Source organism: Emys orbicularis, chromosome 1, assembly GCF_028017835.1.
Source record: "Emys orbicularis isolate rEmyOrb1 chromosome 1, rEmyOrb1.hap1, whole genome shotgun sequence".
Lineage (NCBI taxonomy): Eukaryota > Metazoa > Chordata > Testudines > Emydidae > Emys > Emys orbicularis.
In genome coordinates, this window is record NC_088683.1 from 163,661,933 (window position 1) to 163,677,632 (window position 15,700).

A 15,700-nucleotide genomic window follows, 5' to 3' on the forward strand; every position below is an offset into this window, starting at 1 on the left:
GTCATTTTTATTTTTTAAAATTTATCCCTTTACACAGTAATTTGGTTTGAGTAGAGACAACTGTGCAAAATCTTTCAAATGATTAATTCCAAAAGGGTGGAGAGGCACTATAATGTTTAGCTGACACACACTGCTACTCAGCACATGCCAGTTTTAAGCAGCAGGATGTATCAGTGTAAGCATGTTTAAATACTACACTTGCTTCTGCTGAAGTGCCTTCTTCTAATGAACACAAAATAACTTCATCTCTTCATACTTTGACAGTTGCTATCAGAGTAATAGAAAGATTCTGTCTGCCCAACAAAGGGACAGGAGCTAAATTCTGCTGTTATCAGATACACCAGTGTAAATCCAAAGCAACTCTATTGAAATGGAATTACTGTAGATTTACACAGGTGAGATAGACAGGAGAATCCGGTTCGGTGTGATTCACTGAGTCAGCAAATGCAATCCTGATGGGTACTCTTGTTCAGAAAGTTGTTACAACTCAATTCACTTTCATTTAGATGTTTCTTTTATCAAACCAGCAGCAAGCAAGGAAAGGGGGTTAAAACTTGTTAACGAACTGGGAACAGAATTATTTACTCTCTGAATGTTGGGCTTGTTTTCCTCCAAGACGTACAACAAAGGCTGAACGGACTCTGAGCAGTTGAAGGGCAGATTTCTATACGGGATGAGCTTACTGGGAACTAAGGTTTTTCCGCCTCTAACTCAAAGATGTGAAGATGAACATGCACCCTTAAAATTAAGTGATTTAAAAAAAAAAAAACAAAAAAAACACTCCACTCTCTTCCTCCATTAAAGAGTCCCTAAGGCAAAGAGAAAAAGGCTTTGTATAGAAACTGGTCATCTCTCTCCCATACTTGAGCACTATGAACAACAGTGACCAGACAAGATTGTATTAATCTGTTTTAGGCCATTTCCTTTTTCAATCAAATTCACAACAACTCTGATAAAATTGTTGAGCCTTTACTCTGGTTTATTTGTGTTTTAAACAGGTGTGGGGCAAGGTGGGAAACAAGCAGCACATTTTAAAAAAACCTGTTGTGTGCTACATTGGTAAATAAATAAGCTTTAAAAAAAAGTTATATATATATATATATATATATACACACACACACACGTTAACCAAATTAAATCCAAACCTTGCATGAGGCCTGTCTCTTCAAACACAATAAAGGAGGGGCCCTATTTTACAACAGGCACAAAAGCTACAGCTGACTGCCCCAATTACATCAACCTGGTCAGAAGAGGCTGAGAGGAGAAACTAATGAGAGTAAGAGAAAGAAAAACTAGGTAACAACATAGATGTAGCTATAACATTTCTACACACAATTCTGCACATCCATCTCTGCTTGGTGCTCTTAGGGTGCATCACCTGCTGAGATCTCATAACACATAGTGCCCAATTCTCTATTATTCACACTCTGCAGTTCTCTCATTCTTCTCCTGCATCTCCCTCTTTTCTTCCCCTATTCATCCTGTGCCCCACAATGCCTCTCCAGTTTTTTCCGATCAGATTTAGATCGAGTGTCCAGTTAGGGTAGTATAATTAAAAAGGGGAATGAGCTCTTAAGACTATTTCCACAAACAAAACAAAAAGTTTTTTTTTTTTTTTTTAATTATATAATAAAAGTCTGTTAAAATTCTGCAGACTTCTGGCAAGAGAAAGCTGTTCAAGTTTGGTAATTTGGCCCAGAGGTCTTTGTCTTCAAAACCTACAGACCACTGAAACTCAACTGGCAAGAAGCACGCAGTGCATGGAGCAAATACCTGACCAAAAGAAGGATGGGGTATGAATGGGAAAAGGCCTATAATATTGAAACAAAATACTGTGAAGCAGCAACTGGCCATGAATGAAGTGTCCTACTTATGCAACACGGTACGCTTTCAAGAGCGTGAATTCCTTCCTGTTGGTGCGGGCTGCCCAGATGAAGAGGGCAGCTGCCATAAACTGTAAAGGAGCAGATACACAAGCCAGGCAGAAGGACCAGCCAAATTCACCCTGCACTTCATCAGGTGGGTGCAGCTTCTTGTGGAGCAGCTCAATTCCAGCTACGTAGCAGCTGACTGAGCCCAGCGTACACAGACCTGGGGAATAAACAGTAAAGGACAATCAGTTCACAGTACAGATGCCCTGGCTGACACGGTCACGGAAGTTACACTGCTAGGAGAGGGAGAGGATTGGAGCACAGAACAGGACCCACCTGCAAGGAAATGTAGGACTCCTATGGCAATGGCAGGGTAGAGGCTTCGACAGGCACAAGCACAAAGGCCAATCAAAGCCCCAAAGCACATCAGCCCTAGGCTGACAAAGGGCAGGAGGAACTGCAAACGCCAAAGATCTGTGTATGAGAGAGACATCCACAAGTATGTTAAAAACATGTCAGTGTCTGACATTCTCCTTGCCCATCTATGTTCATTCCCATACACTACGCCATCAGGGATCTTCAACCTGAGCTAGGAAGGACCACTGCCTCCTGTGAAAAGAGAGGGAGGAACTTGAATGTGTGTTCACTTACTGAGTTTTCCCACAACACTGTTCTCTGAATTAATCCTTTCCTACAGCAAACAAACAAATCTCCTACCCTTGCCTTCAAGTCATGACTAATACCCAGGGTTATTATATGAAGTGTTAGCTGAGGTGGGCAGATCAAAATAGAGTTACTTCTCTCCTTATTCTCTCACTAATGATTGAATCTGGAAGTGAAAATGTCCTCTTTTCTTCTCCTTCCCAGTCTCCTTTATCCCACACATCTACCTGCCAGAGGTGAAAGGCACTTACAGGTCCGGTTCAGGTCACTACCACTATTGTGGTTCCCAGGCTCCATGTACTTCTCCGCAAATTGATCAGAGAGGGAAAAACTGATGCAGCTTCTGACCATATCAGTTTCTGGAGCGGGGGGGGAAAAAATGCAATAACCACCATTAGTTTTATTCCTTATTTTCATTTGACAATCCTGCTTCATCCAGTATCTGCTGTTCTTTTTACATGAGAAATCCCTTTACTTCTGAGAACTGTTCTCACCCTAAAAATAGTTAATCTTTAGAGAGACTAGCCACTCCCCCTTATCCCACTTCTTCCTGGATCAATTCACATCACACATTTACAGCCAAAGCAATAAATACCATAACTCCTTCACAGTTCAGCACTCTCAGTGCTCTTAAATCAGGAAAGAAATATGTCCCCTTGTCAGAAGGATAAACAACTCTGTCATACTCTCATTTTAATGAGTCATTATTAGGAGTTACAATAGTAAACTGCATTTACTAGAGATTAAGTATTACATCAGAGGAATATTGAAAAATTGTGCTGGCATATACAGGTCACTCAAGTTTTGTGTCAAGCTAGCTTTACAGCCACCTGCCTCATCCCTTACATGACACCTCAGGAAGGTTGTTGTGGTAGCTGAAAATAAAGTATCTAATATGCGTGAGTGCTGACCAAATTATTATAGTGAGTGCTTAACTATGCAACCATAATTTTCTTTATACTGATATTCCATTAAAATAAACGTATTGTGCATTTATTTCAAAGTGTGACATAAAATTAAAATATGCCACACCCCCAGGCAATCTAGAGAGGTCTACACCAGCGCTTATTGATACAACAGATTGAAATAAATGTGATGCAAGATACCCAAATATTGTATGGTCAGTGCTCTCCATTCTTTAAATTAGATATCCAAACAAAGCAGCTGTGTTTAGCTCAATGTGAAGAGCTCAATGCCTTGTTAAACATTTCATGGAACACAAGTACACTTTTTAAACACTTCTATTTCTGTTATTTTTAAAACAATTTTTTTAATATTTCATGGTATTTGTTCCCACTGAAAATTTGTCCATCGCCACTTTGAAGTTCTAAAAGATGCTTTTGAGTTGAGCTGGTTGAAATTTCCATCAAAAAGATCCTTCATTAAAAATGGGGTTTCACTGAAAACGTTTCCATGGGAAAACGTTGTGACAATTTTTCATTTTTCAAAAAAACAGTCTCTAAATGAAAATTTTCAGGAACACACAATTTAAGCATATTCAAAATTTTTCATTTAGAAATTGTGAGAAAATGCCCACCTTTTCAACCACAATGTTTCCTCTAAAAAAGTGGGGAAAACAATAAAAAATTTTTTTTTAAAGTGTCAGAAACAATAACATTTTCACTTTTGCAAGTAATATTTACTCTCACTTTTTAAACTTTAATAAAAAGTAACAATGATATTTCTCTCAATTGGAAAACAAAGTGCAGAAAAAAACAAATTACACTGGACTCACTTTAAGATGCAACTGAGGCTTGGTCTACACTACCACTTATGTTGGTATAACTACATCACTCATGGGTGAGGAAAATCCACATCACCCGGTGTAGACAGCACTATGCGAATAGGAGGTATTCTCCCGTTGACATAGCTACCGCCTCTCAGGGAGGTGGAATACCTACACTGATGGGAGAAGCTCTCCTGTCGGCATCGGTAGCATTGGTGCAGCTGAGCCACTGTAAGTGTAGACAAGACCTTAACATATCAAATCCTGTTCTCTAAACACTCACTAGCAGCTGCATAAGGCTTTCCTTTTGCATCTTTAAAACTTTATATTTGCCGTAACTGTTTAATAACCAGAGAACCTTTCTGGAAAAGAGATCCATTTTGAGGAAATATTGTTTGATATCCAACCCTTAAATTGCAGCTCAAGGCAGGAAGGAACAGGGAAGGTGGAGGAAAATGCTATTTGGAGGATGGACTAATTTACCTGGTGGGCTATACCAGTGAGAGTTTTTGGGAACAGTGATACATCTCCGCCACAATCCAACTGTGCCATTGCACCGGAACAGTGCATCTGTATAACTCTTCTCATCTGCGTCCATACTGATGAATTCCTCCAAAATACTCCTGCCAAGTTCGCTGGCATTTCCAGCTGGGCTATGGTACTCATACCAGAAATCTGTACCGATTGAGGCTGCCATATAAATGGTGGAAATGAGGCAGAGCACGCAGGCAATTACTAGAGCTGTAGCAAAGCGGTTATCCATCATGGTGTTCCAACTGCGGGGGGAGGAGGAGGAGGGAGAGAAAGGTGAGAAACACAGAGGTTCAATTAATAATAATGGTAACCCCACGAGACCAAGCACAAGGTTGACTCTGCTGGGATAAACTGCTCCCTTTATCCATCGACCAATCCCTCCCTGGATGCATAACAATATCTCTTCCTTTTCTTGTTCAACATGCGGCAATGAAGGAGCAATGTTTCCGTCCAAATCCTGAACCTTCAGTTGATTATAAACGGCTCAAGTGTTCAGTGAACATTTAAGATGAAATATTAACCAAGGTCCCTTCTACCACAGTAATCCTACTTCACTTGTCTGTCCGGCCCATTACAGTGCCCACACCCAATGCAACTTCATTTGCAACAGACATCCACTCATGCTCAATTACCACAGGTGTATTCGTTTACAGAAAAGAAACTGTCATGCTTCTAGCTCCAGGCAAAACTCAGTAGGAGTAGGAAGCAGACACAGTAAAATAACTGCTTGGGAGAGAACACGAGGAGTACAATGCACACTTTTAAATATTTATGTCATACCATAAAATCTTTTACAAATTGTCAGTTATGTGCCAAAGCATATAGGAAGTGCTTTAATTGAGATTTAAAGATGGGAAGGGACTAAGTATATGTCTACACTGCAATTAGACACCCACAGCTGGCCAATGCCAACTGACTCGGGCTAAGGAGCTGTGTAGTTGTGGGGGTGTTCAGACTTGGACTAGAGTCTGGGCTCTAGGATCCTGTGAGGTGGGAGGGTCCCAGAGCTCGGGCTGCAACTCAAGCCTGAAAATCTACACCGCAATCAAACAGTCCCTTAGCCCGAGCGGGCCAGCTGTGGGTGTCTAACTGCAGTGTAGACCTACCCTCAGTGACTGGGAGAGTGGAGGGAATTATTAAGATTTATAAAGCTTGGTAGTGATGTGTCTCACTTTTCTCTTTTGTCCACAAGGATCTAAAATTGCTTTACAGAAGGTATATTTAGTAGCACTGAGTGTGTCAGTGTTCTTGGTTCTATACAATTTGGGTAGTGGCAAGCAAGTAATAAGTGAGCTTAGAGTCTAAAAAGGGATGATGGACACAAAACACAGCAGCATACGGACCCTGAAGTACGAATGCTCTGTCAAATATTGTTTTGTTTTTATGTGTTTTTATTAAAGTAGGTAAGGGAGATTGATGTACACTGATTACAACAATAAGAGAAGTGAGAGAATGCCCAAAGAATGGAGTAGGTGAAGGAGAAAGTGCACACAAGAAAAAAAGCTATTTTCACAGCAGCAAGTGATGAAACTGGGGATGAGGTGATAAAGTAAAGAATGGAGTGAAAGCTTTCAGCAAGCAGCAGCTTACATTTCATATAGAAGAAAAGAGAAAGTCATCAGAGAGCTGAAAAAAGGGGGAAGTCACAGTCAGAGTAACAAGAAAGGAAGAGAATTTTACAAAAACATTTTAGTAGGATTGCAGGATAGGAAAGATGGGACCATGCAAGGCCAAAGAGGAGGTGAAACCAGCCTCACAGCCTGGCAGGGTTCTAAGTGAAATTACTCCTGGGGGAATTCTGCACTGCTATGCAGATTTCCTCCCCACCCCACAAAAAATACATTCTCCTGGGGAGGTCCTGTAATTACAACTGTTGCCCACCAGGGGCTGCTGTGGTGCCAGATGAGAGAGCAGGAAGCTCCAGGCTGGAGCAGCCAGTCTCTGGCTAGGTCTACACTACAGCGGGGGTCCGACCTAAGATACGCAACTTCAGCTACGTGAATACCGTAGCTGAAGTTGAGTATTTTAGGTCGGCTTACCTGGCGGTGAGGACGCGGGAAAGTCGACCGCTGCTGCGCTGCCGCCGCCTCCGCTGCCGCCTCCTGCCGAGGTGGATTTCCGGAGTCGACGGCAGAGCGATCAGGGATCGATTTTACCGCGTCTTCACTAGACGCGGTAAGTCGATCCCCGATAGACCGATTGCTACCCGCCGGATTGGCGGGTAGTGAAGACAAAGCCTGAGTGGGAGAAGGAAAGGTTGCTTTCCTCACAGTGCCCTGCCAGTGGGACCAGGTGAGGAGGCACTGGATAAGGGCGGGGAGAGACAATGCAGGGCAAACAAGGCTGCTGTGGGGGTCACATAGACTAAGTTCAGAAGGGCAAGGGGGGGTGGGAGGGGACAGGTGGGGGCACAGGAACTAGTAGGGTGACAGCACTAAGCCAGGATCTGAATGGGAGTGGAGGTGCAGGGGCACAAGGAGGCAGGAGATTGGGGGTTCAGGGACACATGGGGATGGAATGCAGGGACACACGGGGATGGGGGAGTGGCTGAGTGGGGGTGCAGGGACACACGGGAACATGTGCAGATATGCCTGACTGAATGTGAGAGACTACGGATTAGCTAGGGTCTGCATGGGGGAGGCTCCCCAACTCCCTAACAATCCCTCCCCCTCCAAAAAACGGTTCCATATGTCTCCCACCAACACCCAACAACCCTCCAGATTCACTCCCAAGCTCCTTCCCAGCAATTACTTCCCTCTCCCTCAGCTCCTCCATTACTCCTGACTCTCCCATGCCTTTGCACTGCTTCTGAGTAGTGTGGGAAATTAATTTAAATACAATACAGAAATGTATTATTATTCAAAGTTCTATATTAATATTCCTGTTAAAGAATATTTGTAAAAAAACATTCCATGGATCTTTTTTATCATCTGTATTGTTAGACATATTTGCTGATGAGTATTTTGAAATGAATTACCAAAATAATTGAAACTGGCATGATTATATTGTGTTATTTTAATAAAATATGCAGAATTTTAAAATATTGTGTGAATTTTTAATTTTTTGGTGCAGAATTCCCCCAGGAGTAAATAATATATCCAACCGGAATAGGGAGAACGTAAATGCCCTAACTGAAATTTGCTCAGGACACTAGGGAAAAATATCTTGGGTATTGATCAGGGCCTTAGTTTTACACCTGTTAACAAAACAGTCAGAAAGTGACCGTGACACAAAGTGGGGGGAGGTTCTCTTGGTTTTTTCAATGGTTTGCATGCAGAGGGGGTGAGACTCAGTTTCCCTGGGTGTTACTGGTTTAGTGAGTTGTTACAGAGGACCGGCGATGGCACTTGGGACCCCAGCCAATGGCCTGGAGAATGGATACTCCAGCAACTGGTGACCTGGTGGCCCAGCTCGGGAGTCACAGCAGGTTCTGGCCAGTGGGGTGCAAAGGATAGCTGAGAGAAGAGGAAGTCCAGACAACCCTGTTTACCTGGATGGAAGACAATGGACAGAGATGGGGCTTGGGGGAGGTGATATCAGATGCCCAGCTGGAAAGCATGGGGATTTGGGACTGGAGAGGGAAAGCAGGCAGAGCCCACCTGGATGCAGGAGAGACTTAGATGTGCTGTGCTGAGGGAGGCCAGGCCTGAGGGCCCTGAGAGTTTCCTATGCTGTGTTCAGACACTCAATAAACTCTCCTGTTTTATGCTGGCTAAGAGTCACTCCAGTCTAGAGAACATGGTTGCATTATTCCCTCTGGGAGTGGAGGCCCCAGGGTTCCAGAGCGAATGGACTCCCTGAGGGGCCCACGGCGAGAGACAGGTGTGCTAAGGCTCAGAGAGGTGCGGTTCCAGAAGGTGGAGGGGGTCTAACCCCCGAGAGAGAGTGGACCCCCGAGAAGGGCTGTCACACTGAAGGGTGTTCCCTCCAGGGGCCGTACGGGCCAAGAGTGGGCATGACCTGTGAGTTTGTGACAGACTGCACTGAATCTCATGGGACCAAAAATCCAGGAAAATAGCACTCAAGAGAATTTAACTGAAGGCAGATAATGAAAGAACTCAAATTAGCATTGACCCCCCTCCCCTAGCCTCCAATTATTAACTTTCTCCTGTTTCCTCTATTGCACTAAAATCAGCATGCCTCTTTCACATTGCAGCATCCAATTTACACAAAATGTGCTTCTTTTTGGAAGTGAGGGAGGAAAATCCCAGAATACCCTATTTACCCTTTTTTACTTTCTTCAGAAGTCTTACAGTGTGGTGATCCTCCCTCTGTATAAGGATAAAAACAGTGCCCTGTTTTTAAGACCCCGAGAGGAAGGGAGGTTATTCAAAACTAACTTAAAATTCTGCCTCTGAACTGCCCTGGGATCACTGGTGCTGAGTTCACTGTGGAGCAACTTATTTATCGAAGGTACTGAGCATTTTTTTTTTTTTTTTTGTAGCAAGCAGAAAAATGAAGTGCAAATTTCCCATCTGCCCTAACGGCTCCATTCATTCAGCTTTCTCTTATACACCATCATTTCACAAATGATGATCTATTTAGAGGGACATAAATGAAGTAAAAAGCAACAAAGAGCCCTGTGGCACCTTATAGACCAACAGAAGTATTGGAGCATAAGCTGTCGTGGGTGAATACCCACTTCGTCAGAGGCAGGTATAAATATGCAGGCAAGAATCAGTCTAGAGATAACGAGGTTAGTTCAATCAGGGGAGGATGAGGCCCTCTTCTAGCAGTTCAGGTGTGAACACCAAGGAAGGAGAAACTGATCAGCTCAGGATTAAACAAAGACTGCGAATGGCTAGCCAACTACAAAAGCAGTTTCTCCTTCCTTGGTGTTCACACCTCAACTGCTAGAAGAGGGCCTCATCCTCCCCTGATTGAACTAACCTCGTTATCTCTAGACTGATTCTTGCCTGCATATTTATACCTGCCTCTGGAAATTTCCACCACATGCGTCTGACGAAGTGGGTATTCACCCACAACAGCTTATGCTCCAATACTTCTGTTAGTCTATAAGGTGCCACGGGACTCTGTCGCTTTTTACAGATCCAGACTAACACGGCTACCCCTCTGATAAATGAGGTAGTTTAAGCCTACCATTTAACTTCTATTTTAAATAACTAACCTTACAAAATTGTTAATTTAAAAAAAGTCAATGAAAACATCTGCTTGAATGCAAAAATTCCTGTGTGTAGTCCTAATATTGCACCACCATGCTCACACCCAGGAAGCAGGAGGTGAAAGTAGCCAGTCCAGTTTCACTGACCAAGATACATGAACCATAAATGAGTGGGTGAATAGTTAAGTTCCTCAAATTCTGTCCTGATGATTTCTCAGATAATCAGTGACGCTAGTAAGGAAATTTATGAAAGTTAACAAAAGGAGAGAATACGACTTTTAACCTGACAGTGTCCTTTATCTCACACAGGCGGCTAGCAAGGGCAATGGTGGTGTTGAGAGGTATTTCATTATATTTAATTGGGCGGGGTAGAAGGAGAAACATGACAGGCACCAGCCTCTGAGAGGAGGAGATTGTAGGGATTTGAGAAGGGGTGTGACTCAAAGTGAAAATAAATGAATAAAAGGGAATAAAAATCAATATGCACAAAACCATCAGAAGAGGAAAAAACCCATTACCTCCCCCCCGTGCCCTGCCCCCACCTCCCTCTGTCCTCTTCCCCCCCCCCCGTGCCCTGCCCCCACCTCCCTCTGTCCTCTTCCCCCCCCCCCCCGTGCCCTGCCCCCACCTCCCTCTGTCCTCTTCCCCCCCCCCCCCGTGCCCTGCCCCCACCTCCCTCTGTCCTCTTCCCCCCCCCGTGCCCTGCCCCCACCTCCCTCTGTCCTCTTCCCCCCCCCGTGCCCTGCCCCCACCTCCCTCTGTCCTCTTCCCCCCCCCCCGTGCCCTGCCCCCCACCTCCCTCTGTCCTCTTCCCCCCCCGTGCCCTGCCCCCACCTCCCTCTGTCCTTTCCCCCCCCCGTGCCCTGTCCCGCCCCCACCTCCCTCTGTCCTTTCCCCCCCCCCCGTGCCCTGTCCCGCCCCCACCTCCCTCTGTCCTTTCCCCCCCCCGTGCCCTGTCCCGCCCCCACCTCCCTCTGTCCTTTCCCCCCCCCCGTGCCCTGTCCCGCCCCCACCTCCCTCTGTCCTTTCCCCCCCCCCGTGCCCTGTCCCGCCCCCACCTCCCTCTGTCCTCTCCCCCCCCCGTGCCCTGCCCCGCCCCGCCCCCACCTCCCTCTGTCCTCTCCCCACCCCCCGTGCCCTGCCCCCACCTCCCTCTGTCCTCCCCCAAGCCCTCCTCGGTGCCCTGTCCCCCCTGTCTGTACTCCCCCCAATGTACCCCCTCAGTGCACTCCTCCTGTTATCCCCCCACCCGTGCCCCAACTACCCATATCCCTCCCCGCCCCGCACTCACCGTCCACCTCCTCATTCCCCCTTTCCGGCTCCGCGGTGCCGTTTCCGTCTCCCACCCCCGCACCACGCGGGGAGAGGGAGCAGCCCGGAGACGCTCATCCGCCCCCCAGCCGCCGGGCATCCTGGGACTTGTAGTGCCCCGTTGGCTCCTCGGCGCTCGCGGCCGTCCCGGCGCGGGGCATCCTGGGCCTTGTCGTTCACCTGGAGGGTTGTTCGCAACGCATCCCGGGAGTTGTAGTCTGCACAGCGCTCGGCATCCTGGGAGTTGTAGTCTGTCACTGCCTGGGCAGTGCGCCCCCTAGGCGCTGGTGGGGCAGGGAGCAGCTACATTTGTGCCTGGGCAAAGCAGAGTTAGGGCCGCCTCACATGCATCTGGTTGGCTCTTCTCCTCACCTCTGAGGATAGAGAGCAAATTCTCTGCAATCCCCCAGTGTGGCTGGGCACCTGCAACTCACCAGTCAGCATGGTAAAAATCATAATTAAAAAATTATTAAAAAACATTCCTTAGATGACGTCATGTCTCCCAGATGTTCCCTGCCCCATTCAAATGGAAGCTGATTCTCACACACTGCCCTGGCAGTATGAGCTGGGGCTTTAAGGAAAACAACAAAGTGTGTGAGACCAGCAATAAATTCACAAGTGTTGACAACAATTACCTCCCCAACCCATTTAATAAAATCCCCACCCCTCCTACACATCCTGCACAGGTTAAATGAGGGGCCTATAATGGGCAAAGGAATCCATATGTTAAGTGTGTTTTGATTAGAAACCTAGAGTCTAACCACTCCCAGCTTTGGTTTTACAAAACCAAAAACTGACCAACACAATTGTGCAAAACTAAAACCGAAGCCTCCATCAGAGATGCGGTGTGGGATTGGGGGGAGAGGCGGCACATGAGGTCAGAGGCCCCCAGGATTTCTGCCAGGGTGTATATGCCCTGCCCTGAACCCTGCTGAACATCACCAGAATCTTTAAATTCTTCCCTCCTGCCCAATCAACAGTGCATGTCCTTCCTGCCCTTCATCCTGGTTCTCCCCATCTCTAATGCTTTTCATAGGACAGTCCCATCCAACTCCACCTCTTGACCAGCTGGAAAGCCTTCCACAGTCCACATGACCCAGAATGCTGTTAACAATGGGGGGGGGGGGGGGGGGGGGGGAAAGAGAGAGAGAGATTGGTTTCAAAATAATATTTGAAGCAGAACTTTATTTTTTACAAAAGTTTTCACACACATTTGTTTCAATATTTTAACATTTATTTTCAAACATTTTCGTTTAGCATTGTTCATTTTTTAAATGGAAATTTTTAAAAAGGATTTATTTTAAATTTTGAAACATTTTTTCAAATCCCACCATGTGATTAAGATGACATAAAAATTACACAGATGATGACAACAAAAAAAATTTTCTTCTCTTTTTCATTTTCTCTTATTTTCCCCTTTCCCCTCTGTATAATATTTGATTGGTCATTTTAGCCACAGAGCAAGATTTTTTTAAATGTATTTAAAAATTTTAAAAAATTGGAAATTTTGCTATTTTTAAAATAGTAAAAAATGAATTTTTTTATAATAAATAATTATTAAAAGTTTTGCATAAATTGGTCTTTTAAAGAAAAATACAGGTTCTTAATAAGATTTCTTAATACTTGTATGGAAAGATAATGAAGGCTAATACAACAGTTTTATAAAAAATAGCAAAAATAGATTTTTTAAAAAAAATATCTATGTAAAAAGAGCATTTTTAATTAAAAAATTTTGGTTAAAAAATTGTAACCCACTCTAATGACCATCATTTCAAATCCCCCTAAACCGCAGTAGAAATGCCAGTAGACTCCATTAGAATTTTTCAGATAGTCTCTTGGTTTTTACTGCTCACTTGGTTTTTACTGCTCACTTGGTTTCTTCTGTCCTCTTTATTTTTATCAGTGGCCCAGGACCCAGCCAACCAACAGATCGATTCTGTTTTTCCAAACCCTAGTTGTCAACTGTAATTTCCACTAGGAGAGAAACCCAATGGGGGAGAACGTGCCCTACATCTGCCACAACCATCCTGAAGAATAGCCTCGGTTGGCACCTCCATCCACAAAACTACCCCCTTGCCTATATATTGACTCAGTGCCTGCAGTTCTTACCCTAACTAGTGTTACAGCTTCCCCAGTGTTGCAGGACCCTACGGAACAACATGTCCTACATCTGGCATAAACAGCATTTCAGGTATCCTAAACTGGTACCAAACAGAGAAAATGACCCCTCTCAGCTGGCATGCCTCTTGCTATTACAATGACAAGTGTTAAAGAGACCCCAGGCTGGAATCTGTATTAGCTGGGTGCCTGCAAACTTGCCATAGTCAGTGTCAGCAAGACTATACATTCTTTCCTCTTTAATGGGTGGGCAGATCCTGCTGTTTTTCCCCTTAGTGCAGGCTTCTGAACTGTATCCGGTTATGAGTTATTGCATTCTGTTTTATATCCAAATTTACCTCTGTTCCCCTCATATTATCTCACTGTTTATTACTGTCACTTTTTATTTGATGTATTTATTATTTCATTTTATATAAACACCCCTGGGCAAAAAGCTTGAGGCACATGTAAATTTACAAGAAAAGCACATTTAATAAGTAAATATAGAGAGAGAGACTATCAGCCGATTAAAAATCTTGATGTTGGAAGTGCTGAATCATGAATCTAAGATTACAGAAAACTTTATTTGCATTCAAGAAATTAAAATCAATATTGCCTTAGACTTCCTATGCCGATAGTGTGGCCATGTATCTCATTTCTGAGTTTATCACAGAATCAGAAGGCGAGTATCACAAATGTACTATCAGCCTTTCACCATTGAGAACAAGGAAATCAACTGGTATGATCGCTATTTTCTGCAAAGCTGCTGCAGCTTTAGGGGAAACACAATTACACTTCAACTTACAGCCATCATGCTTAAGAGCGTCCTAATTTTGCCTTAAATTACCTTGGTTTTTCCCATAGGGAAGACTGGGAATACAGTACTGCAAATATTGAGGTAATATTAGTTCTATATCTAAGGCAATTAGTACATTTTAAGCATGACAAACATATGTTAAATTGTCCCAAGATGCCTTTTTGAACATTGCAAAAATATAAACATTAAAGGAGAACAGTGCTAATTCAAACTAGTGCTTAGAAATGACTGAATTTAGGGCCAGATTTCAGAAGACTTCAGCTCCCATGTGGCTGCATTTTCAAACGATCTTAGCTGAGTGTTTTGAAAATCTGGCCACCGATCTGGTCACAATGGTGGCTCAGAAGTACTGAGCACATTTGAAAAATCTGGTCCTAATTTAGGTGCATAAATGGGAGCTAAGTTCTATTGAAAACCTGGTTGTAGCTGTGAGTGCCAGAAAATCTGGCCCTACATGAATAAGAGTCCTTACTGAATCAACACAATACAAAAGCAAGGCTAATACTTTTTTGCTGCCTTTTTGACAATTATAGATCACTTTTTAATTATTTATGATAATGCTTCACATTGGACTTGTAAATGTTCTGAATTATTTGTAAAATAATTGTTAGTAATATGATAACTCACTACAGCACCCAGAAAGCATGCTAGATACTCTACAGAACAAATAGAAATGAGCCCTGTTGCAAACAGCGTACACTCTAATTTTTAACTAAACAAATGTGCTTAACAAACTGTAGGGAAGGGATGGAGTGTGAAACTATAAAGGTACAACTCTGTAGTTTTTCAATTTGGGCACATGCATATCTTGATGACTCAGTTAACGTCTTTTTAAATATTTATGACTGATTCACTTCTTGTGAGCATTGTGGAAAAAGATAATCTTAAGGAGAAACTGCTATTAAATCGTTAATGATGAGAGATGGGGAGAGAGCCCTGCATACATTTATGAGCGTCCCCTGAATCTAGTTCTAAATACACTATAGAGGAATATATCATATGTATTTGCTAGCATGCTGGAATTATTGTGGAGCTAATTTTAATTTAGCATATTTCCTGACACAGTGACTGAAGGGAAAGGAATGCCCATCCCATCCCATCTGGGTATACAATTTTGCAAGTGATTTTTGAAGGAAAAAGTCCCTTTGAATAGAAATGAATGAAACTGGCTCAGTTCTCAACTCACTGTTAGAGCTGGTTGAAAACTTCTGAATTTAAACATTTTAAAAAGAAATACGGGGACAAAGTTTTGCGAAAATTATTCTTATTTTTCAGCCATCTCTAGTCACTGTGCCACAGAATCACAGAAATAAGAGATGGGAAAGATCTTTTATCTCGTTCAGTCCAAGGGGTCTCAAACCTTTCTATTCTATGATCACTTCATAACAGAGATCTTTTCACAGACCACCTCATATCCAAAAAACACCAAATCCCAAACCAGTTGGCTCTCAACATCTTTCATTCAGTGGACCAATGGGAAAGTTCCCTGGATCACTGATGATTCATAAATCTAGTCTATCCTTGTGCCTGGGAAGGACAGATACTACACATTTGTATAG

The 15,700-nt window shown here is 43.7% G+C and overlaps 1 protein-coding gene across 1 annotated transcript; it reads right to left on the reverse strand.

Moving 5' to 3' along the window:
• Nucleotides 1-1,618: 1,618 nt before the first annotated feature.
• CLDND1 (claudin domain containing 1) lies at nucleotides 1,619-11,308 on the reverse strand. Its single transcript, XM_065412832.1, has 5 exons — nucleotides 11,208-11,308; nucleotides 4,744-5,036; nucleotides 2,786-2,893; nucleotides 2,208-2,345; nucleotides 1,619-2,091 (listed from the first exon to the last, which is right to left on the reverse strand). Exons 2-5 carry the CDS (start codon nucleotides 5,024-5,026, stop codon nucleotides 1,871-1,873), a joined length of 750 nt encoding a protein of 249 aa, XP_065268904.1. The 5' UTR covers nucleotides 5,027-5,036; nucleotides 11,208-11,308; the 3' UTR covers nucleotides 1,619-1,870.
• Between the last annotated feature and the right edge of the window lie 4,392 nt (nucleotides 11,309-15,700).

Coding starts and splice junctions, on each gene's coding strand:
- CLDND1 (XM_065412832.1), bottom strand. CDS start 5,026: ATGATGGATAACCGCTTTGCTACAGCTCTAGTAATTGCCTGCGTGCTC. Junction 2,894..4,743: donor TCACTGGTATAGCCCACCAG/GTAAATTAGTCC, acceptor CCCCCGCTCCAG/AAACTGATATGGTCAGAAGC. Junction 2,092..2,207: donor AGTCCTACATTTCCTTGCAG/GTGGGTCCTGTT, acceptor TTTATTCCCCAG/GTCTGTGTACGCTGGGCTCA.